We start from the raw sequence: 27,055 nt of genomic DNA, 5'->3' as shown, positions 1-27,055 counted from the left end.
CATCCCTGTGTCCCATATCTCGATTTTTTTGGTCCGTCCAACCCCAAATCTCTGATCCCAAATGACCCCAATCCCCCCCCGTGTCCCATATCTCTGTTTTTTTGGCCCCAAATCCCCAATCCCAAATGACCCCAATCCCCCCCCGTGTCCCATATCTCCGTTTTTGGTCCATCCAACCCCAAATCCCCGATCCCAAATGACCCCAATCCACCCCTGTGTCCCATATCTCCGTTTTTTTTATCAATCCAACCCCAAATCCCCGATCCCAAACGACCCCAATCCACCCCTGTGTCCCACACCTCCCTTTTTCTGGTGCATCCAACCCCAAATCTCACACCCCATAGATCACCTCCCTCTCTCATCATCTCACCTCAGGCCCTTATTTTCCGTTAACCACCCCCCAATCCCCCCAAATCCCCTATTGACCCCATATCCGCCCCCCCATGTCCCTCAGCCCCCCCATATCCCCCCCCAATCCCTAAAGCCCCCCTATTGACCCCATATCCTCCCCCAATCCCCCAAACCTCCCTATTGCCCCCATATCCCCCCCCAATCCCCAAATCCCCCCTATTGCCCCCATATCCCCCCCCAACCCCCCAAAATCCCCTATTGACCCCATATCCCCTCCCCATGTCCCTCACCCCCCCATATCTCCCCAATCCCCCAACTCCCCCCTATAGACCCCATATCCCCCCCCAATCCCCAAACCCCCTCGTATTGCCCCCATATCCCCTCCTAATGTCCCTCACCCCCCATTGACCCCATATCCCCCCCAAACGCCCCCTACTGACCCCATACCCCCCCCCATGTCCGTCCGTCCCCCTATTGCCCCCATATCCCCCCCCAATCCTTAACCCCCCCCATTGCCCCCATATCTCCCCCAAACGCCTCCTATTCCTCCCATACCCCCCCATATCCCCCCCATTGACCCCTTTTTCCCCCCATCCCCCATCTCCCCCCTATTGCCCCCAAATCCCCCCCATTGCCCCCACATCCCCCCCCAATCGCCCCCTATTGCCCCCATACCCCCCCACATCCCCCCCCAATCGCCCCCTATTGCCCCCATACGCCCCCAATCGCCCCCCAATCGCCCCCTATTGCCCTCATACCCCCCACATCCCCCCCAACCCCCTCCATTGCCCCCATTTTCCCCCCCCAAACCCCCCTATTGACCCCAAATCCCCCCCCAAACGCCCCCTATTGCCCCCATACCCCCCCATATCCCCCCCCAACCCCCCCATTGCCCCCACATCCCCCCCAAACGCCCCCTATTGCCCCCATACGCCCCCAATCGCCCCCCAATCGCACCCTATTGCCCCCACATCTCCCCCCAAATGCCCCCTTTTGCCCCCATACTTCCCCCATTACCCCCCCATACCCCCTCATGTCCCCCCCAACCGCCCCCATTGCCCCCATATCCACCCCAACCCCCCCCATTACCCCCATACCCCCCCACATCCGCCCCCAATCGCCCCCTATTGCCCCCATACCCCCCCACATCCCCCCCAACCCCCCCTATTGCCCCCATTTCCCCCCCCAATCCCCCCTATTGACCCAAATCCCCCCCAACCCCCCATTGACCCCACATCCCCCCCCAAACACCCCCTATTGCCCCCATACCCCCCCACATCCCTCCCCACCCCCCCCTATTGTCCCCACATCCCCCCCAACCGCCCCCTATTGCCCCCATACCCCCCCATACCCCCTCATGTCTCCCCCCAACCCCCCCCCATTGCCCCCACATCCCCCCCAACTGCCCCCTTTTTCCCCCATACCCCACCACATTCCCCCTAACCGCCCCCTATTGCCCGCATACCCCCCATGTCCCCCCATATCCCCCCCATATCCCCCCCATATCCCCACCCAACCCCCCCCATTGCACCCACATCCCCCCCCAAACGCCCCCTATTGCCCCCATACCCCACCATACCCCCTCATGTCTCCCCCCAACCGCCCCCATTGCCCCCACATCCCCCCCAACTGCCCCCTATTACCCCCATAACCCCCACATCCCCCCCAACCGCCCTCTATTGCCCCCATACCCCCACATGTCCCCCCATATCCCCCCCATATCCCCACCCAAACCCCCTATTGCCCCCACATCCCCCCCCAAACGCCCCCTATTGCCCCCATACCCCCCCACATCCCTCCCAACCCCCCCCTATTGTCCCCACATCCCCCCCAACCGCCCCCTATTGCCCCCATACCCCCCCCATACCCCCCTATATCCCCCTCATATCCCCCCCAAACCCCCTATTGCCCCCACATCCCCCCCCAAACACCCCCTATTGCCCCCATACCTCCCACACATCACTCCCAACTGCCCCCTATTGCCCCCATACCGCCACATGTCCCCCCATATCCCCCCTATATCCCCCCCCAACCCCCTCCATTGCCCCCACATCCCCCCCCAAACGCCCCCTATTGCCCCCAAACCCCCCCACATCCCCCCAAACCGCCCCCTATTGCCCCCATACTCCCCCATATCCCCCCCAATCCCCCCTATTCCCCCCACATCCCCCCCCAAACGCCCCCTATTCTCCCCATACCCCCCACACATCCCTCCCAACCCCCCCATTGCCCCCACATCCCCCCCAAACGCCCCCTATTGCCCCCATACCCCCCCACATCCCCCCCATATCCCCCCCAATCCCCCCTATTGCCCCCACATCCCCCCCCAATCGCCCCCTATTGCCCCCATACCCCCCCACATCCCCCTCAACCTCCCCCATTGCCCCCACATACCCCCACAAACTCCCCCTATTGCCCCCATAGCCCCCCATCCACCCCATATCCTCCCCATTGCCCCCATTTCCCCCCCATCCCCCCCTTTTGCCCCCATATCACCCCATATCCCCCCCATTGCCCCGAAATCTCCCCCAAATGCCCCCTATTGCCCCCATACGTCCCCATATCCCCCCACAACCACCCCTTTGCCCCCACATCCTCCCCCAAACGCCCCCTATTGCCCCCATACCCCCCCATGTCCCCCCATATCCCCCCCATATCCCCTCCAACCCCCCCAATTGCCCCCACATCCCCTCCCAATCGCCCCGTATTGCCCCCATACCCCCCCATATCCCCCCCATATGCCCCCCAACCGCCCCCATTGCCCCCATATCCCCCCCAACCCCCCCTCATTACCCCCATACCCCCCCACATCCCCCCTCAAACGCCCCCTATTGGCCCCATACCCCCCCATATCCCCCCCATATCCCCCCCAACCCCCTCCATTGCCCCCACATCCCCCCCCAAACGCCCCCTATTGCCCCCATACCCCCCCACATCCCCCCCCAAACCCCTCCTTTGCCCCCATATCCTCCCCCAACCCCCCCCATTGCCCCCACATCCCCCCCAAACGCCCCCTATTGCCCCCATACCCCCCCATGTCCCCCCATAACCCCCCATATCCCCACCCAACCCCCCCCATTGCCCCCACATCCCCCCCCAACCGCCCCCTATTGCCCCCATACCCCCCCATGTCCCCCCATATCCCCCACATACCCCCCTCATGTCCCCCCCCAACCCCCCCATTGCCCCCATTGCCCCCACATCCCCCCCCAAACGCCACTTATTGCCCCCATACCCCCCATATCCCCCCCAATCGCCCCCTATTACCCCCATACCCCCCCACATCCCCCCCAACCCCCTCCATTGCCCCCACATCCCCCCCCAAACGCCCCCTATTGCCCCCATACCCCCCCACATCCCCCCCAACCGCCCCCTATTGGCCCCATACCCCCCCACATCTGCCCCCCAACCCCCTCCATTGCCCCCACATCCCCCCCCAAACGCCCCCTATTGCCCCCATACCCCCCCATACCCCCTCATGTCTCCCCCCAACCGCCCCCATTGCCCCCATATCCCCCCCAACCCCCCCCATTGCCCCCACATCCCCCCCAACTGCCCCCTATTACCCCCATAACCCCCCACATCCCCCCCAAACGCCCCCTATTGCCCCCATACCCCCCCATATCCCCCCCATATCCCCCCCAATCCCCCCTATTCCCCCCACATCCCCCCGCAATTGCCCCCTATTGCCCCCATACCCCCCATATCCCCCCCAACCCCCTCCATTGCCCCCACATCCCCCCCCAAACGCCCCCTATTGCCCCCATTGCCCCCACATCCCCCCCAACCGCCCCCTATTGCCCCCATACCCCCACATGTCCCCCCATATCCCCCCCATATCCCCACCCAAACCCCCCTATTGCCCCCACATCCCCCCCAAACGCCCCCTATTGCCCCCATACCCCCAAAAATCACTCCCAACTGCCCCCTATTGCCCCCATACCCCCCCATGTCCCCCCATATCCCCCCCATACCCCCCTCATGTCCCCCCCCAACCCCCCCCATTGCCCCCACATCCCCCCCCAAACGCCCCCTATTCCCCTATACCCCCCCACATCACTCCCAACTGCCCCCTATTGCCCCCACATCCCCCCATATCCCCCCCAATCCCCCCTATTCCCCCCACATCCCCCCGCAATTGCCCCCTATTGCCCCCATACCCACCACATCCCCCCGAACCCCCTCCATTGCCCCCACATCCCCCCCCAACTGCCCCCTTTTTCCCCCATACCCCCCCACATCCCCCCCAACCGCCCCCTATTGCCCCCATACCCCCCCATATCCCCCCCAAACGCCCCCTATTGCCCCCATACCCCCCAACTGCCCCCCCAACCGCCCCCTATTGCCCCCATACCCCCACATGTCCCCCCATATCCCCCACATACCCCCCTCATGTCCCCCCCCAACCCCCCCATTGCCCCCATTGCCCCCACATCCCCCCCCAAACGCCCCCTATTGCCCCCATACCCCCAAAAATCACTCCCAACTGCCCCCATTGCACCCACATCCCCCCCCAAACGCCCCCTATTGCCCCCATACCCCCCCCACATCCCTCCCAACCCCCCCCTATTGCCCCCCCATCCCCCCCAACCGCCCCCTATTGCCCCCATACCCCCCCACATCACTCCCAACCGCCCCCTATTGCCCCGTACCCCCCCATATCCCCCCCATACCCCCCTCATGTCCCCCCCCAACCGCCCCCATTGCCCCCATATCCCCCCCCAAACACCCCCTATTGCCCCCATACCCCCCACATCCCCCACCAACCGCCCCCATTGCCCCCACATCCCCCCAAACGCCCCCTATTGCCCCCATACCCCCACATGTCCCCCCATATCCCCCCCATATCCCCACCCAAACCCCCTATTGCCCCCACATCCCCCCCAAACGCCCCCTATTGCCCCCATACCCCCCACACATCCCTCCCAACCCCCCCTATTGCCCCCACATCCCCCCCAAACGCCCCCTATTGCCCCCATACCCCCAAAAATCACTCCCAACTGCCCCCTATTGCCCCCATACCCCCCCATGTCCCCCCATATCCCCCCCATACCCCCCTCATGTCCCCCCCCAACCCCCCCATTGCCCCCACATCACTCCCAACCGCCCCCTATTGCCCCCATACCCCCCCATATCCCCCCCAAACCCCCTATTGCCCCCACATCCCCCCCCAAACGCCCCCTATTGCCCCCATACCCCCCAACTGCCCCCCCAAACGCCCCCTATTGCCCCCATACCCCCCCACATCCCCCCCCAAACCCCTCTATTGCCCCCATATCCTCCCCCAACTGCCCCCTATTGCCCCCATACCCCCTCCCCACCCCCCCCACGCCCCCCCCCCCCCCCCCACCTGGTCGAAGATCTGGTCGATGTTGGGTCTGCGCTCGGGCTGCTCGCTCCAGCACTGCTTCATCAGGTGGATGCACTCCAGGGGCGCCTGGTCCGCAGACACCGCGGGGCGGCACAGCGGGGGGGGGCGGGCCACCTTCTCGATGATCTCTAGGGGGGAGTCGGGGGGGGGCGGGGGGGGGAGTGAGACACGTGTTGGGGGGGGTGGGGGGGGGGTTGGGAGGGGGTTGGGGGCGGAGTTGGGGGGGGAAGGAGGGGTTGTGGGGTGGTGATGGGGGGTTTAGGTGGGTTTTGGGGGGGTTGGGGGGGAGCTGGGGGGGGGAAGGAGGGGTTGTGGGGTGGTGATGGGGGGGTCAAGGGGGTCTTTGAGGGGCTGGGGGGGGAGTGAGAGACGTGTTGGGAGGGGGGGGGGCTTGGGAAGGGGTTGGGGGGGAGCTGGGGGGGGGAAGGAGGGGTTGTGGGGTGGTGATGGGGGCATCAAGGGGGTCTTTGAGGGGTTGGGGGGGGAAGTGAGACACGTGTTGGGGGGGGGGGTTGGGAGGGGGTTGGGGGCGGAGTTGGGGGGGGAAGGAGGGGTTGTGGGGTGGTGATGGGGGGTTTAGGTGGGTTTTGGGGGGGTTGGGGAGGGTCTGGGGGGTGAATGAGGGGTTGTGGGGAGGTGATGGGGGGGTCAAGGGGGTCTTTGAGGGGTTGGGGGGGGAAGTGAGACACGTGTTGGGGGGGGGGCTTGGGAGGGGGTTGGGGGGAGCTGGGGGGGGAAGGAGGTGTTGTGGGGTGGTGATGGGGGGTTTAGGTGGGTTTTGGGGGGGTTGGGGGGGTCTGGGGGGTGAATGAGGGGTTGTGGGGAGGTGATGGGGGGATCAAGGGGGTCTTTGCGGGGCTGGAAGGGTGCTGGGAGGGGTTTGGGGGGTAGGTGGGGGGTCAATAAGGGTGGTGATGGGGGGTTTAAGGGTGGTCTTTGAAGGGTTGGGGGTGGGGGGGGGAGTGAGACACGTCTTTGGGGCGGTCTTGGGAGGGGTTTGGGGGGGAGCTGGGGGGGGAAGGAGGGGTTGTGGGGTGGTGATGGGGGGGTCAAGGGGGTCTTTGAGGGGCTGGGGGGGTCTTTGAGGGGTTTGGGGGGGTAGGTGGGGGGTGAATGAGGGGTTGTGGGGTGGTGATGGGGGGTCCAGGGGGGTCTTTGAGGGGTGGGCCACCTTCTCGATGATCTCTAGGGGGGAGTCGGGGGGGGGGCGGGGGGGGGAGTGAGACACGTGTTGGGGGGGGTTGGGGGGGGGTTGGGAGGGGGTTGGGGGCGGAGTTGAGGGGGGAAGGAGGGGTTGTGGGGTGGTGATGGGGGGGGTTGGGGGGGTCTTTGAGGGGCTGGGGGGGTCTTGGGAGGGGTTTGGGGGGCAGCTGGGGGGGAAAGGAGGGGTTGTGAGGTGGTGATGGGGGGGTCAAGGGGGTCTTTGAGGGGTTTGGGGGGGGAGTGGGGGTGGGGGGGGCTTGGGAAGGGGTTGGGGGGGGTTGGGGGGGGGCTGTGGGGGGGAAGGAGGGGTTGTGGGGTGGTGATGGGGGGGTCTTTGAGGGGTTGGGGGGGGAGTGAGACACGTGTTGGGGGGGGTTGGGGGGGGGTTGGGAGGGGGTTGGGGGGGAGCTGTGGGGGGGAAGGAGGGGTTGTGGGGTGGTGATGGGGGGGTTGGGGGGATCTTTGAGGGGTTGGGGGGAGAGTGAGACGTGTTGGTGGGGGGGGGGGGCTTGGGAGGGGGTTGGGGGGGAGCTGGGGGGGGAAGGAGGGGTTGTGGGGTGGTGATTGGGGGGTTAGGTGGGTTTTGGGGGGGTTGGGGGGGGTCTGGGGGTGAATGAGGGGTTGTGGGGTGGTGATGGGGGGTCCAGGGGAGTCTTTGAGGGGTGGGCCACCTTCTCGATGATCTCTAGGGGGGAGTCGGGGGGGGGCGGGGGGGGGAGTGAGACACGTGTTGGGAGGGGTGGGGGGGGGTTGGGAGGGGGTTGGGGGGGAGTTGGGGGGGGAAGGAGGGGTTCGGGGGTGGTGATGAGGGGTTTAGGTGGGTTTTGGGGGGGTTGGGGGGGTCTGGGGGGTGAATGAGGGGTTGTGGGGTGGTGATGGGGGGGATGGGGGGGTCTTTGAGGGGCTGGGGGGGTCTTTGAGGGGTTTGGGGGGGGAGTGAGACACGTGTTGGGGGGGGTGGCATGGGAGGGGGTTGGGGGGGAGCTGGGGGGGAGAAGGAGGGGTTGTGGGGTGGTGATGGGGGGTTGCAGGGGTCTTTGAGGGGTTGGGGGGGGGAGTGAGACACGTGTTGGGGGGGGTGTTGGGAGGGGGTTGGGGGGGGAATGAGGGGTTGTGGGGTGGTGATGGGGGGTTTAGGTGGGTTTTTGGGGGGTTGGGGGGGTCTGGGGGGTGAATGAGGGGTTGTGGGGTGGTGATGGGGGGGGTTGGGGGGTCTTTGAGGGGTTGGGGGGGGAGTGAGACGTGTTGGTGGGGGGGGGGCTTGGGAGGTGGTTGGGGGGGAGCTGGGGGGGGAAGGAGGGGTTGTGGGGTGGTGATGGGGGGATTGCGGGGGTCTTTGAGGGGCTGGGGGGGTCTTTGAGGGGTTTCGGGGGTAGGTGGGGGGTCAATAAGGGCGGTGATGGGGGGGTTAAAGGGGGTCTTTGAGGGGTTTGGGGGGGTAGGTGGGGGGTGAATGAGGGGTGTTGATGGGGTTAGGGGGTCTTTGAAGGGTTGGGGGGGTTTATGGGGGGCTTACGGGGGTCTTTGAGGGGTTGGGGGGGTCTTGGGAGGTTTTTGGGGGGGTAGGTGGTGTGAAGGGGGGGGTTGGGGGCATCAGGGGGTCTTTGAGGGGTCGGGGGGTGAGTGTGGTGTGCAGGGGTTGGGGGTCCTGGGTGGGTTTGGGGGGCAGCTGGGGGCTCTTTGAAGGGTTGGGGGTGGTGATGGGGGGGTTAGGTAAGTTTTGGGGGGGTTGGGGGGGAGCTGGGGTGTGAATGAGGGGTTGCGGGGTGGTGATGGGGGGATTGCGGGGGTCTTTGAGGGGCTGGGGGGGTCTTTGAGGGGTTTGGGGGGTAGGTGGGGGGTCAATAAGGGCGGTGATGGGGGGGGTTAAGGGGGGTCTTTGAGGGGTTTGGGGGGTAGGTGGGGGGTGAATGAAAGGTGTTGATGGGGTTAGGGGGTCTTTGAAGGGTTGGGGGGGTTTAAGGGGGGCTTACGGGGGTCTTTGAGGGGTTGGAGTGTATTGATGGGGAGGTTTAAGGGGGGTCTTGGGGGGGTTGGGGTGGGTGAGGTGTGAAGGGGGGGTTGATGGGGGGGTCTGGGGGTCTTTGAGGGGTCGGGGGGTGGGTGTGGTGTGCAGGGGGGGCTTTGGGGGGGGATGCGTTGGGGGGTCTTGGGTGGGTTTGGGGGGCAGCTGGGGGGTCTTTGAGGGGTTGGGGGTGGTGATGGGGGGGTTAGGTGGGTTTTGGGGGGGTTGGGGGGGAGCTGGGGGGGGAAGGAGGGGTTGTGGGGTGGTGATGGGGGGATTGCGGGGGTCTTTGAGGGGTTGGGGGGTCTTGGGAGGGGTTTGGGGGGGTAGGTGGGGGATGAATGAGGGGTGTTGATGGGGTAAGGGGGGCTTTGTAGGGTTGGGGGGGTTTAAGGGGGGCTTACGGGGGTCTTTGAGGGGTTGGAGTGTATTGATGGGGAGGTTTAAGGGGGGTCTTGGGGGGGTTGGGGTGGGTGAGGTGTGAAGGGGGGGTTGATGGGGGGGTCCGGGGGTCTTTGAGGGGTCGGGGGGTGGGTGTGGTGTGCAGGGAGGGCTTTGGGGGGGGATGCGTTGGGGGGTCTTGGGTGGGTTTGGGGGGCAGCTGGGGGGTCTTTGAGGGGTTGGGGGTGGTGATGGGGGGGTTAGGTGGGTTTTGGGGGGGTTGGGGGGGAGCTGGGGGGGTGAATGAGGGGTTGTGGGGTGGTGATGGGGGGGTCAAGGGGGTCTTTGAGGGGCTGGGGGGTCTTTGAGGGGTTTGGGGGGGGAGTGAGAGACGTGTTGGTGGGGGGGGGGTCTTGGGAAGGGTTTGGGGGGGAGGTGGGGGTGAATGAGGGGTTGTGGTGTGGTGGTGGGGGGGTCAAGGGGGTCTTTGAGGGGCGGGCCACCTTCTCGATGATCTCTAGGGGGGAGTCGGGGGGAGTCGGGGGGGGGAGTGAGACACGTGTTGGGAGGGGGGGGGGTTGGGAGGGGGTTGGGGGTGGAGCTGGGGGGGTGAGTGTGGTGTGCAGGGGTTGGGGGTCCCGGGTGGGTTTGGGGGGCCTTTGAGGGGTTGCGGGGTGGCGATGGGGCGGCTGTGTGTGGGGGGATCTCGGTGTGGATGCGACGTGAAGGGGGGGGTCGATGTGGGGCCGGGGGCTCTTGGAGGCGCTGTGGGGCGCAGTGGGGGGGGGGGTTTGGGGGGGGTTTTTTTCTTTTTTTTTGGCGTACCCTCCGCGGGCAGCCCCAGCATGCAGTAGGGGGCGCTGCGGCAGATGACCTCCTGCATGATGATGCCGATGCCGAACACGTCGCCGCGGAACGAGCCGCGCCGCTCCAGGGCCGCGTCGCGCAGCAGCTCCGGCGCCGTCCACAGCCGCTCTGCGGGGCGGGGCCGTCACAGGACACGCCCACACCACCCCCATAAGCCACGCCCCCCGTGGCTCCGCCCACCGCCTCCGCCACGCCCATCCATAAGCCGCGCCCGTCGCGTGCGAGCCCCGATAGGCCACGCCCACCATAAAGCCACGCCCACCGTTATACGGAATCCCATAGACAACGCCCACCCCGTAGCCACGCCCACAAACAGAGGCAAACCCCCCCACAGGCCACGCCCACTCCGTAGCCACGCCCACCGCATAGACAACTCCCAACTAGGCCACGCCCACCCATAAACCACGCCCACTGTTATACGGAACCCCATAGCCCACGCCCACCCCGTAGCCACGCCCACAATCATAGGCAACCCTCCATTGGCCACGCCCACCCGTAAGCCACGCCCACCTCATAGTCAACTCCCCACTAGGCCACGCCCACCCTTAAGCCACGCCCGGCGCACATGCAATCCCAAATAGGCCACGCCCACCCAATAGCCACGCCCACAATCATAGGCACCCCCACAGACCACGCCCACCCCGTAGCCACGCCCACCTCATTGACAACTCCCCAATAGGCCACACCCACCCATAAGCCACGCCCACCATCATATGCAACTCCCATTGGCCATGCCCACCAATAGCCACGCCTAGCCCATACACAATCCTCCACAGGCCACGCCCAGCCGTTAGCCACGCCCACCCATAGGCAACCCCATAGGCCACGCCCACCCATTAGCCACGCCCGTCCTCACAGACAACTCCCCAATAGGCCACGCCCACTCATAAGCCACGCCCACCATCTAATGCATCCCCAGAGGCCACGCCCACCCGTTAGCCCCGCCCACCTCCTAGACAGCTCCCGATAGGCCACGCCCACCCATAAGCCACTCCCACTCTTGTATGCAACCCATAGGCCACGCCCACCAATAGCCACGCCCAACCCATTGACACCCCCCAATAGGCCACGCCCGCCCATAAGCCACGCCCATCATGTGTGATCCCAATAGGCCACGCCTACCCATAAAGCCACGCCCATCCTCATAGGCAACCCCTAAAAGGCCACGCCCACAAATAGCCCCACCCACTCTCATAGACAATCCCCATAGGCCACGCCCACCCAAAAGCCACGCCCACCCCATAGACAACCCTCATTGACCACGCCCACCTTTTAGCCACGCCCACCACATAGGCAACCCCTAATAGGCCACGCCCACCAATAGCCCCACCCACTCTCATGGACAACCCCCATAGGCCACGCCCACCCATAAGCCACGCCCACCCTCACATTCAACCCCTCATAGGCCACGCCCACCCATTGGCGATCCCTGTAGGCCACGCCCACCCAAAGCCCCAAAGTGCTTCATAAGCTCCGCCCACTCCTGAGACCACGCCCAATCTGTCGGCCACGCCCCCTTTTAGGCTCCACCCACCCCTGAGGCCACGCCCACGGCGTGAGGCCACGCCCCTCGATCCAATCCACCCCTCCTCCTCCATAGAGCCCGCCCCATATGGTCCTCCCCCCCATGGATCCCGTGTCACCCCATAGATCTCACGTCACCCCATAGATCCCATGTCACCCCACAGACCTCACGTCACCCCATGGATCCCATGTCACCCCACAGACCCCATGTCACCCCATAGACCCCATGTCACCCCATGGATCTCATGTCACCCCATAGACCCCATGTCACCCCATAGGCCCCTCCTCCACCCCATAGGTCCCATGTCACCCCACAGACCCCATGTCACCCCATTGACTCCATGTCACCCCACTGACTCCATGTCACCCCATGGATCTCATGTCACCCCACAGACCCCATGTCACCCCATAGATCCCATGTCACCCCATAGACCCCATGTCACCCCATGGATCCCACGTCACCCCATAGATCCCACGTCACCCCATAGATCCCACATCACCTCATAGTCCTCTCCTCCACCCCATAGACCCCATGTCGCCCCACAGACCTCACGTCACCCCATGGATCCCATGCCACCCCACAGGCCCCATGTCACCCCATAGACCCCATGTCACCCCATGGATCTCATGTCACCCCATAGTCCTCTCCTCCACCCCATTGACCCCATGTCGCCCCACGGACCCCATGTCATCCCATAGATCCCATGTCACCCCATAGGCCCCTCCTCCACCCCATAGGTCCCATGTCACCCCACAGACCCCATGTCACCTCATAGACCCCATGTCACCCCATTGACTCCACGTCACCGCATAGACCCCATGTCACCCCATGGATCTCATGTCACCCCACAGACCCCATGTCACCCCACAGACCCCATGTCACCCCATAGATCCCATGTCATCCCATAGGCCCCTCCTCCACCCCACAGGTCCCATGTCACCCCACAGACCCCATGTCACCCCACAGACCCCATGTCACCCCATAGATCCCATGTCACCCCATGGATCTCATGTCACCCCATAGACCCCATGTCACCCCACAGACCCCATGTCACCCCATAGATCCCATGTCACCCCATAGACCCCATGTCACCCCATGGATCCCACGTCACCCCATAGATCCCACGTCACCCCATAGATCCCACATCACCTCATAGTCCTCTCCTCCACCCCATAGACCCCATGTCGCCCCACAGACCTCACGTCACCCCATGGATCTCATGTCACCCCACAGACCCCATGTCACCCCACAGACCCCATGTCACCCCATAGATCCCATGTCATCCCATAGGCCCCTCCTCCACCCCACAGGTCCCATGTCACCCCACAGACCCCATGTCACCCCACAGACCCCATGTCACCCCATAGACCCCATGTCACCCCATAGTCCCCTCCTCCACCCCATAGATCTCACGTCATCCTATGGATCCCACGTCATCCCATAGGCCCCTCCTCCACCCCATAGGTCCCATGTCACCCCACAGACCCCATGTCACCCCATAGACCCCATGTCACCCCATAGATCCCATGTCACCCCATGGATCTCATGTCACCCCATAGTCCCCTCCTCCACCCCATAGATCTCACGTCATCCTATGGATCCCACGTCATCCCATAGGCCCCTCCTCCACCCCATGGATCTCATGTCACCCCACAGACCCCATGTCACCCCATAGACCCCATGTCACCCCATAGATCCCATGTCATCCCATAGTCCTCCCCATAGACCCCATGTCACCCCATGGATCCCATGTCACCCCACTGACTCCATGTCACCCCATGGATCTCATGTCACCCCACAGACCCCATGTCACCCCATAGATCCCATGTCACCCCATGGATCTCATGTCACCCCATAGACCCCATGTCTCCCCATAGGCCCCTCCTCCACCCCATAGACCCCATGTCACCCCACAGAGCCCATGTCACCCCACAGACCCCCTGTCAACCCATAGACCCCATGTCACCGCATAGACCCCATGTCACCCCATGGATCTCATGTCACCCCACAGACCCCATGTCACTCCATAGATCCCACGTCACCCCATAGTCCTCTCCTCCACCCCATAGACCCCATGTCACCCCATAGTCCTCTCCTCCACCCCACAGACCCCATGTCACCCCATAGACCCCATGTCATCCCATAGACCCCATGTCACCCCATGGATCTCATGTCACCCCATAGACCCCATGTCACCCCACAGACCCCATGTCACCCCACAGACCCCACACCCCCCCCCCCGTCCCGGACGCCCCGCGTTCCCGGCGCACCCTGCGGCTGTGGGGTGGGTGTGGGCACGCGCTGCGCCTCCAGCAGCTCGTTGTAGCCGTGGTCTGTCACCTTCAGCACGAAACGCCCGTCCACCACGCAGTTGCGGGACTTCAGGCGCCCGTGGACGACGTCACGGTGGTGCAGGTAGCGCATGCCCTGCGGGGCGGCAGCGCGGCACCGTCACACACCGCCACCGACGGTGTCACCCAACGGTGTCACCCAACAGTGTCACCGTCACACAGCCACGGCACTGCCACCAACAGCGTCACCCAACAGCGTCACCCAACAGTGTCACCGTCACACAGCCACGGCACTGCCACCAACAGCACTGCCACCAACAGCGTCACCCAACAGCATCACTGCCACCAACAGCATCACCCAACAGCGTCACCGTCACACAGCCACGGCACTGCCACCGACAGCGTCACCCAACAGTGTCACCCAACAGTGTCACCATCACACAGCCATGGCATTGCCACCAACAGCGTCACCCAACAGTGTCACTGCCACCAACAGCATCACTGCCACCAACAGTGTCACCCAACAGTGTCACTGCCACCAACAGCATCACTGCCACCGACAGCGTCACCCAACAGCATCACTGCCACCGACAGCATCACCCAACAGCGTCACCGTCATACAGCCATGGCACTGCCACCAACAGCGTCACCCAACCCTGTCACCCAACAGCATCACACAACAGTGTCACTGCCACCAACAGCATGACCCAACACTGTCACCCAACAGCATCACTGCCACCAACAGCATCACCCAACAGTGTCACTGTCACCGACAGCATCACCCAACAGCATCACTGCCACCAACAGTATCACCCAACAGCATCACCATCACACAGCCGCAGCACTGCCACCAACAGCGTCACCCAACAGTGTCACTGCCACCAACAGCATCACTGCCACCGACAGCGTCACCCAACAGTGTCACCCAACAGTGTCACCGTCACACAGCCACGGCACTGCCACCAACAGCGTCACCCAACAGCGTCACTGCCACCAACAGCACTGCCACCAACAGCATCACCCAACGGTGTCACCATCACACAGCCACGGCACTGCCACCAACAGCGTCACCCAACCCTGTCACCCAACACTGTCACTGCCACCAACAGCATCACCCAACACTGTCACCCAACAGCATCACTGCCACCAACAGCACTGCCACCGACAGCATCACCCAACGGTGTCATACAACAGTGTCACCATCACACAGCCACGGCACTGCCACCAACAGCGTCACCCAACAGCGTCACCCAACAGTGTCACTGCCACCAACAGCATCACTGCCACCGACAGCGTCACCCAACAGCGTCACCCAACAGTGTCACCGTCACACAGCCACGGCACTGCCACCAACAGCACTGCCACCAACAGCGTCACCCAACAGCATCACTGCCACCAACAGCATCACCCAACAGCGTCACCGTCACACAGCCACGGCACTGCCACCAACAGCGTCACCCAACAGTGTCACCCAACAGTGTCACCATCACACAGCCATGGCATTGCCACCAACAGCGTCACCCAACAGTGTCACTGCCACCGACAGCATCACTGCCACCAACAGCGTCACCCAACAGCGTCACTGCCACCAACAGCGTCACCCAACAGCATCACTGCCACCGACAGCATCACCCAACAGCGTCACCGTCATACAGCCATGGCACTGCCACCAACAGCGTCACCCAACCCTGTCACCCAACAGCATCACACAACAGTGTCACTGCCGCCAACAGCATGACCCAACACTGTCACCCAACAGCATCACTGCCACCAACAGCATCACCCAACAGTGTCACTGTCACCGACAGCATCACCCAACAGCATCACTGCCACCAACAGTATCACCCAACAGCGTCACCATCACACAGCCGCAGCACTGCCACCAACAGCGTCACCCAACAGTGTCACTGCCACCAACAGCATCACTGCCACTGACAGCGTCACCCAACAGTGTCACCCAACAGTGTCACCGTCACACAGCCACGGCACTGCCACCAACAGCACTGCCACCAACAGCGTCACCCAACAGCATCACTGCCACCGACAGCGTCACCCAACAGTGTCACCCAACAGTGTCACCGTCACACAGCCACGGCACTGCCACCAACAGCACTGCCACCAACAGCGTCACCCAACAGCATCACTGCCACCAACAGCATCACCCAACAGCGTCACCGTCACACAGCCACGGCACTGCCACCAACAGCGTCACCCAACAGTGTCACCCAACAGTGTCACCATCACACAGCCATGGCATTGCCACCAACAGCGTCACCCAACAGTGTCACTGCCACCGACAGCATCACTGCCACCAACAGCGTCACCCAACAGTGTCACTGCCACCAACAGTGTCACTGCCACCGACAGCGTCACCCAACAGCGTCACTGCCACCAACAGCGTCACCCAACAGCATCACTGCCACCAACAGCGTCACGCAACAGCATCACTGCCACCGACAGCATCACCCAACAGCGTCACCGTCATACAGCCACGGCACTGCCACCAACAGCGTCACCCAACCCTGTCACCCAACAGCATCACACAACAGTGTCACTGCCACCAACAGCATGACCCAACACTGTCACCCAACAGCATCACTGCCACCAACAGCATCACCCAACAGTGTCACCCAACAGTGTCACCGTCACACAGCCACGGCACTGCCACCAACAGCATCACCCAACAGCGTCACTGCCACCAACAGCACTGCCACCAACAGCATCACCCAACGGTGTCACCATCACACAGCCACGGCACTGCCACCAACAGCGTCACCCAACCCTGTCACCCAACACTGTCACTGCCACCAACAGCATCACCCAACACTGTCACCCAACAGCATCACTGCCACCAACAGCACTGCCACCGACAGCATCACCCAACGGTGTCATACAACAGTGTCACCATCACACAGCCACGGCACTGCCACCAACAGCGTCACCCAACAGCGTCACCCAACAGTGTCACTGCCACCAACAGCATCACTGCCACCGACAGCGTCACCCAACAGCGTCACCCAACAGTGTCACCGTCACACAGCCACGGCACTGCCACCAACAGCACTGCCACCAACAGCGTCACCCAACAGCATCACTGCCACCAACAGCATCACCCAACAGCGTCACCGTCACACAGCCACGGCACTGCCACCAACAGCGTCACCCAACAGTGTCACCCAACAGTGTCACCATCACACAGCCATGGCATTGCCACCAACAGCGTCACCCAACAGTGTCACTGCCACCGACAGCATCACTGCCACCAACAGCGTCACCCAACAGCGTCACTGCCACCAACAGCGTCACCCAACAGCATCACTGCCACCGACAGCATCACCCAACAGCGTCACCGTCATACAGCCATGGCACTGCCACCAACAGCGTCACCCAACCCTGTCACCCAACAGCATCACACAACAGTGTCACTGCCACCAACAGCATGACCCAACACTGTCACCCAACAGCATCACTGCCACCAACAGCATCACCCAACAGTGTCACTGTCACCGACAGCATCACCCAACAGCATCACTGCCACCAACAGTATCACCCAACAGCGTCACCATCACACAGCCGCAGCACTGCCACCAACAGCGTCACCCAACAGTGTCACTGCCACCAACAGCATCACTGCCACTGACAGCGTCACCCAACAGTGTCACCCAACAGTGTCACCGTCACACAGCCACGGCACTGCCACCAACAGCGTCACCCAACAGCATCACTGCCACCAACAGCACTGCCACCAACAGCATCACCCAACGGTGTCACCATCACACAGCCACGGCACTGCCACCAACAGCGTCACCCAACCCTGTCACCCAACACTGTCACTGCCACCAACAGCATCACCCAACACTGTCACCCAACAGCATCACTGCCACCAACAGCACTGCCACCGACAGCATCACCCAACGGTGTCATACAACAGTGTCACCATCACACAGCCACGGCACTGCCACCAACAGCGTCACCCAACAGCGTCACCCAACAGTGTCACTGCCACCAACAGCATCACTGCCACCGACAGCGTCACCCAACAGCGTCACCCAACAGTGTCACCGTCACACAGCCACGGCACTGCCACCAACAGCACTGCCACCAACAGCGTCACCCAACAGCATCACTGCCACCAACAGCATCACCCAACAGCGTCACCGTCACACAGCCACGGCACTGCCACCAACAGCGTCACCCAACAGTGTCACCCAACAGTGTCACCATCACACAGCCATGGCATTGCCACCAACAGCGTCACCCAACAGTGTCACTGCCACCGACAGCATCACTGCCACCAACAGCGTCACCCAACAGCGTCACTGCCACCAACAGCGTCACCCAACAGCATCACTGCCACCGACAGCATCACCCAACAGCGTCACCGTCATACAGCCATGGCACTGCCACCAACAGCGTCACCCAACCCTGTCACCCAACAGCATCACACAACAGTGTCACTGCCGCCAACAGCATGACCCAACACTGTCACCCAACAGCATCACTGCCACCAACAGCATCACCCAACAGTGTCACTGTCACCGACAGCATCACCCAACAGCATCACTGCCACCAACAGTATCACCCAACAGCGTCACCATCACACAGCCGCAGCACTGCCACCAACAGCGTCACCCAACAGTGTCACTGCCACCAACAGCATCACTGCCACTGACAGCGTCACCCAACAGTGTCACCCAACAGTGTCACCGTCACACAGCCACGGCACTGCCACCAACAGCACTGCCACCAACAGCGTCACCCAACAGCATCACTGCCACCGACAGCGTCACCCAACAGTGTCACCCAACAGTGTCACCGTCACACAGCCACGGCACTGCCACCAACAGCACTGCCACCAACAGCGTCACCCAACAGCATCACTGCCACCAACAGCATCACCCAACAGCGTCACCGTCACACAGCCACGGCACTGCCACCAACAGCGTCACCCAACAGTGTCACCCAACAGTGTCACCATCACACAGCCATGGCATTGCCACCAACAGCGTCACCCAACAGTGTCACTGCCACCGACAGCATCACTGCCACCAACAGCGTCACCCAACAGTGTCACTGCCACCAACAGTGTCACTGCCACCGACAGCGTCACCCAACAGCGTCACTGCCACCAACAGCGTCACCCAACAGCATCACTGCCACCAACAGCGTCACGCAACAGCATCACTGCCACCGACAGCATCACCCAACAGCGTCACCGTCATACAGCCACGGCACTGCCACCAACAGCGTCACCCAACCCTGTCACCCAACAGCATCACACAACAGTGTCACTGCCACCAACAGCATGACCCAACACTGTCACCCAACAGCATCACTGCCACCAACAGCATCACCCAACAGTGTCACCCAACAGTGTCACCGTCACACAGCCACGGCACTGCCACCAACAGCATCACCCAACAGCGTCACTGCCACCAACAGCACTGCCACCAACAGCATCACCCAACGGTGTCACCATCACACAGCCACGGCACTGCCACCAACAGCGTCACCCAACCCTGTCACCCAACACTGTCACTGCCACCAACAGCATCACCCAACACTGTCACCCAACAGCATCACTGCCACCAACAGCACTGCCACCGACAGCATCACCCAACGGTGTCATACAACAGTGTCACCATCACACAGCCACGGCACTGCCACCAACAGCGTCACCCAACAGCGTCACCCAACAGTGTCACTGCCACCAACAGCATCACTGCCACCGACAGCGTCACCCAACAGCGTCACCCAACAGTGTCACCGTCACACAGCCACGGCACTGCCACCAACAGCACTGCCACCAACAGCGTCACCCAACAGCATCACTGCCACCAACAGCATCACCCAACAGCGTCACCGTCACACAGCCACGGCACTGCCACCAACAGCGTCACCCAACAGTGTCACCCAACAGTGTCACCATCACACAGCCATGGCATTGCCACCAACAGCGTCACCCAACAGTGTCACTGCCACCGACAGCATCACTGCCACCAACAGCGTCACCCAACAGCGTCACTGCCACCAACAGCGTCACCCAACAGCATCACTGCCACCGACAGCATCACCCAACAGCGTCACCGTCATACAGCCATGGCACTGCCACCAACAGCGTCACCCAACCCTGTCACCCAACAGCATCACACAACAGTGTCACTGCCACCAACAGCATGACCCAACACTGTCACCCAACAGCATCACTGCCACCAACAGCATCACCCAACAGTGTCACTGTCACCGACAGCATCACCCAACAGCATCACTGCCACCAACAGTATCACCCAACAGCGTCACCATCACACAGCCGCAGCACTGCCACCAACAGCGTCACCCAACAGTGTCACTGCCACCAACAGCATCACTGCCACTGACAGCGTCACCCAACAGTGTCACCCAACAGTGTCACCGTCACACAGCCACGGCACTGCCACCAACAGCGTCACCCAACAGCATCACTGCCACCAACAGCACTGCCACCAACAGCATCACCCAACGGTGTCACCATCACACAGCCACGGCACTGCCACCAACAGCGTCACCCAACCCTGTCACCCAACACTGTCACTGCCACCAACAGCATCACCCAACACTGTCACCCAACAGCATCACTGCCACCAACAGCACTGCCACCGACAGCATCACCCAACGGTGTCATACAACAGTGTCACCATCACACAGCCACGGCACTGCCACCAACAGCGTCACCCAACAGCGTCACCCAACAGTGTCACTGCCACCAACAGCATCACTGCCACCGACAGCATCACCCAACAGCGTCACCCAACAGTGTCACCGTCACACAGCCACGGCACTGCCACCAACAGCACTGCCACCAACAGCGTCACCCAACAGCATCACTGCCACCAACAGCATCACCCAACAGTGTCACCGTCACACAGCCATGGCATTGCCACCAACAGCGTCACCCAACAGTGTCACTGCCACCGACAGCATCACTGCCACCAACAGCGTCACCCAACAGCGTCACTGCCACCAACAGCGTCACCCAACAGCATCACTGCCACCGACAGCATCACCCAACAGCGTCACCGTCATACAGCCATGGCACTGCCACCAACAGCGTCACCCAACCCTGTCACCCAACAGCATCACACAACAGTGTCACTGCCACCAACAGCATGACCCAACACTGTCACCCAACAGCATCACTGCCACCAACAGCATCACCCAACAGTGTCACTGTCACCGACAGCATCACCCAACAGCATCACTGCCACCAACAGTATCACCCAACAGCGTCACCATCACACAGCCGCAGCACTGCCACCAACAGCGTCACCCAACAGTGTCACTGCCACCAACAGCATCACTGCCACTGACAGCGTCACCCAACAGTGTCACCCAACAGTGTCACCGTCACACAGCCACGGCACTGCCACCAACAGCACTGCCACCAACAGCGTCACCCAACAGCATCACTGCCACCGACAGCGTCACCCAACAGTGTCACCCAACAGTGTCACCGTCACACAGCCACGGCACTGCCACCAACAGCACTGCCACCAACAGCGTCACCCAACAGCATCACTGCCACCAACAGCATCACCCAACAGCGTCACCGTCACACAGCCACGGCACTGCCACCAACAGCGTCACCCAACAGTGTCACCCAACAGTGTCACCATCACACAGCCATGGCATTGCCACCAACAGCGTCACCCAACAGTGTCACTGCCACCAACAGCATCACTGCCACCAACACTGTCACCCAACAGCATCACTGCCACCGACAGCATCACCCAACAGCGTCACCGTCATACAGCCATGGCACTGCCACCAACAGCATCACCCAACCCTGTCACCCAACAGCATCACACAACAGCATCACTGCCACCAACAGCACTGCCACCGACAGCGTCACCCAACAGCATCACTGCCACCAACAGCATGACCCAACACTGTCACCCAACAGCATCACTGCCACCAACAGCATCACCCAACAGTGTCACTGCCACCGACAGTGTCACCCAACAGCATCACTGCCACCAACAGTATCACCCAACAGCGTCACCATCACACAGCCGCAGCACTGCCACCAACAGCGTCACCCAACAGTGTCACTGCCACCAACAGCATCACTGCCACCGACAGCGTCACCCAACGGCGTCACCGTCACACAGCCGCAGCACCACCACCGACAGTGTCACCCAACAGCATCACTGCCACCGACAGCGTCACCCAACAGTGTCACCCAACAGCGTCACCGTCACACAGCCACTGCACTGCCACCAACAGCATCACCCAACAGCATCACCCAACAGCATCACCCAACAGCATCACTGCCACCCAACAGCATCACTGCCACCAACACCATCACCCAACAGTGTCACCGTCACACAGCCATGGCACTGCCACCGACAGCGTCACCCAACAGCGTCACTGCCGCCAATAGCATCACTGCCAGCCAACAGCGTCACTGCCACCAACAGCATCGCTGCCACCAACAGCATCACCCAACAGCATCACGGCCACCAACAGCGTCACCCAACCCTGTCACCCAACGCTGTCACCCAACAGCACCACCCAACAGCATCACAGCCACCAACAGCATCACCCAACAACATCACTGCCACCAACAGCGTCACCCAACAGCATCACAGCCACCCAACAGCATTGCTGCCACTTGACAGCATCACCCAACAGCATCACCCAACAGCATCACCGCCACCCAACAGCATCACTGACACCCAACAGCATCACTGACACCCGACAGCATCACTGCCACCGCAGCATCACCCAACGGTGTCATTGTCACACAGCCACAGCACTGCCACCAACAGCATCACCCAACAGCATCACCGCCACCCAACAGCATCACTGACACCCAACAGCATCACCCAACAGCATCACCCAAACAGCATCACCCAAACAGCATCACTGCCACCAACAGCATCACTGCCACCCAACAGCATCACCCAACAGCATCACCCAACAGCATCGCTGCCACCTGACAGCATCACCCAACACCGTCATTGCCTACAGCGTCACCCAACAGCATCACTACCACCACAGCATCACCCAACAGCGTCACCATCACCTGACAGCATCACCCAACGGCATCACCATCACACGACAGCATCACCATCTCCCAGCAGCGTCACCCAACAGCACAACCATCACCCAACAGCATCGCTGCCACCCAACAGCATCACCCAACAGCACAACCGTCACCCAACAGCACAACCGTCACCCAACAGCATCCCTACCACCCAAAAGCATCACCCAGCAGCTTCATTGTCACCCAACAGCATCACCCAACCGTGTCACCATCAGTTCATGGTGGAACTCAGCATCATCACCCAACGGCATCGCCGTCACCCAGTAACAGCACCCAACCAACAACACCCAACAGCATCACCCAGCAGCAGCACTGTCACCCAGCAGCAGCACTGTCACCCAGCAGCAGCACTGTCACCCAGCAGCATTGCCCGACAGCGTCACTGTCCCCACGCTGCGGCCTGCAGTCGTCACCATGACACCCACCAACACAACAGTCGCCGCTGTGGTCACGGTTGTGACAACGTCGTGGCACCACCATCACAACCACAACCAAGACAACCAACACAACCACCAACACAACCAACACGTCCACAACCACCACTACCACCACAACCACAACCACTACAACCAACACAACCACCACATTTGCAACCACCACAAAAACAATCGTCACAACTACCACAACCACCACCACCACAACCACCATAACTGCAACCACAACCACAACCAACACAATCACCAACACAACCAATATATTCACAACCACCACAACTACCACAACCACCACAACCAACACAACCACCACCAACACAACCACCACAACTACCACAACCACCACAACCCTAACCAACATAACCACCTAACACCTAACCCTCACAACCACCACAGCCAACACAACCACCACCAACATAATCACAACCACAGCCACCACAACCACAACTACCACAACCAACACAACCAACACAACCACCACAGCCACCACAACCACAACCACAACACCCACCACAACCACCACAACTACCAAACCACCACAACCACCACAACCAACACAACCAACACAATCACCAACACAACCAACACATTCACAACCACCACAACCACAGCCATCACAACCACCACAACCAACACAACCACCACAACCACCACAACCACCACAACCACAATCAACACAACCAACACAACCAACACAACCAACACAACCACCACAACCAACACAACCACCACAACCACCACAACCACAATCAACACAACCAACACAACCAACACAACCAACACAACCACCACAACCCCACAACCACCACCACCACCACAACCAACACAACCACCACAACCAATGCAACTACCACAACCACCACAACCACAACCCCACAACCACCACAACCACAGCCACCACAACCAACACACCACCACAACCAACACAACCACCACAATCACCACAACCACCAGAACCACCACAACCACCACCACCACAACCAACACAACCACAACCAACACAACCAACACACCACCACAACCACCACAACCACAACCACCACAACCAATACAACCACCACAACCACCACAACCACCACAACCACCACAACCAACGCAACCAACACAACCACCACAACCACCACAACCAATACAACCACCACCAACCACCACAACCACAACCACCACAACCACCACCACCACAACCACCACAACCACCACCACCACAACCACAACAACCACCACAACCACAACCACCACAACCAACACAACCACCATCACAACCACCATAACCACCAGAACCACCACAACCAACGCAACCAACACAACCACCACAACCACAACCAACACAACCACCACAACCAACGCAACCACCACCAACCACCACAACCACAACCACCACAACCACAACCACCACAACCACCACCACCACAACCACCACAACCACCACCACCACAACCACCACAACCACCACAACCACAACCACCACAACCAACACAACCACAACCACAACCACCACAACCACCAGAACCACCACAACCAACACAACCAATGCAACTGCCACAACCACCACAACCAAAACAACCACCACCACAACCACCACCACCACAACCACCACAACCACCACCACAACCACAACCACCACAACCACCACAACCACCACCACCACAACCACCACAACCACCACAACCACAACCAACACAACCACAACCAACACAACCAACACAACCACAACCACCACCACAACCACCAACACAAGCAACACATTCACAACCACCACAACCACAACCACCACAACCACCACCACCACCACAACCACAACCACCACAACCAACACAACCACAACCAACACAACCACCACAACCACCACCACCACCACAACCTCAACAACCACAACCAACACAACCACCACCACCACAACCCCACAACCACCACCACAACCACCACCACAACCACCACCACCACAACCACCACAACCACAACCACCACCACCACCACAACCACAACCACCACCACCACCACCACCACCACCACAACCACAACCACCACAACCACCACAACCACCACCACAACCACCACCACCACAACCAATACAAACACAACCACCACCGCCACAACCAACACACCCAACACAACCACAACCACCACAACCAACACAACCACCACCACCACAACCACAACCACCACCACAACCCCACAACCACCACCACCACCACCACAACCACCACCACCACCACAACCACCACAACCACCACAACCACCACCACCACAACCACAACCACCACCACAATCACCACCACCACCACCACAACCACAACCACCACAACCAACACAACCACCACCACCACCACCACCACGTCACCTTGATGAGGTCGATGAGGAGCGACGACTTGAACATCCAGTCCAGCTTCATGTCCTCGTTTCGCAGCAGGTCCTCCAGGCTGCCCCGCGAGCAGTGCTCCGACACGATGGCGAAGATCCCGCAGTCGTGGAAGAAGCCCAGGAAGAGGTTGACGTTCTCATGCCTCAGGTCCCTCAGCTGCCAGCGGGGACAGAGGACACGTGGGATGGGGCCTGGGCTCGTCCCCACGGCCTGGCGCTGTCCTCTCTACCCTTTGCTTGTCTTCTCCCCACGTCCCAGCGTTGTCCGCCATTACCCAGTGTTGTCCCCATGTCCCAATTTTGTCCCCATGTCCCAGCGTTGTCCCCACGTCCCAGTGTTGTCCCCATGTCCCAGCATTGTCCCCATGTCCCAACATTGTCCCCATGTCCCAATGTTGTCCCCATGTCCACACACTGTCCCCATTTCTCAATGTTTTCTCCACGTCCCAGTGTTGTCCCCATGTCCCAACATTGTCCCCATGTCCCAATGTTGTCCCCATATCTCAACGTTGTCCCCACATCCCAGTGTTGTCCCCATGTCCCAACATGGTCCCCATGTCCCAGTTTTGTCCCCATGTCCACACACTGTCCCCATTTCTCAATGTTTTCTCCATGTCCCAGTGTTGTCCCCATGTCCCAGCGTTGTCCCCACGTCCCAGTGTTGTCCCCATGTCCCAGCATTGTCCCCATATCCCAACATCATCCCCATGTCTCAACGTTTTCCCCATATCCCGGTGTTGTCCCCATGTCTCAACATTGTCCCCATGTCAAAATTTTGTCCCCACGTCCCAACATTGTCCCCATGTCCCAGTTTTGTCCCCATGTCCCAACATTGTCCCCATGTCTCAACGTTTTCCCCATGTCCCAATGTTGTCCCCATGTCCCAGCATTGTCCCCATGTCCCAATGTTGTCCCCATGTCCCAATGTTGTCCCCATGTCCCTGCGTTGTCCCCATGTCCCAATGTTGTCCCCATGTCCCAATGTTGTCCCCATGTCCCTGCGTTGTCCCCATGTCCCAGCGTTGTCCCCATGTCCCAACATTGTCTCCATGTCCCAATTTTGTCCCCATGTCCCAGCGTTGTCCCCACGTCCCAGTGTTGTCCCCATGTCCCAATTTTGTCCCCATGTCCCACTGTTGTCCCCATGTCCCAGCGTTGTCCCCATGTCCCAACATTGTCTC

The 27,055-nt window shown here is 61.2% G+C and overlaps 1 protein-coding gene across 1 annotated transcript in view; it reads right to left on the bottom strand.

Annotated features, from left to right (window-relative positions):
* Window positions 1-27,055, bottom strand: part of LOC149913572 (uncharacterized) — a gene marked incomplete at its 5' end in the record, with an annotated part of 76,051 nt that overhangs the window by 30,699 nt on the left and 18,297 nt on the right. Inside the window, 4 exons of the mRNA XM_090129340.1 lie at window positions 5,702-5,850; window positions 10,137-10,286; window positions 13,974-14,130; window positions 25,855-26,031. Of these exons, the coding sequence (XP_089985466.1) occupies window positions 5,702-5,850; window positions 10,137-10,286; window positions 13,974-14,130; window positions 25,855-26,031 (633 nt within the window). The remainder of the gene's footprint in view (window positions 1-5,701; window positions 5,851-10,136; window positions 10,287-13,973; window positions 14,131-25,854; window positions 26,032-27,055) is intronic.

The sequence above is a fragment of the Phasianus colchicus genome, chromosome 36, assembly GCF_987193195.1.
Source record: "Phasianus colchicus chromosome 36, bPhaCol1.hap1.1, whole genome shotgun sequence".
Classification (NCBI taxonomy): Eukaryota; Metazoa; Chordata; class Aves; order Galliformes; family Phasianidae; genus Phasianus; species Phasianus colchicus.
This window is presented reverse-complemented; position numbering and strand designations above follow the sequence as displayed.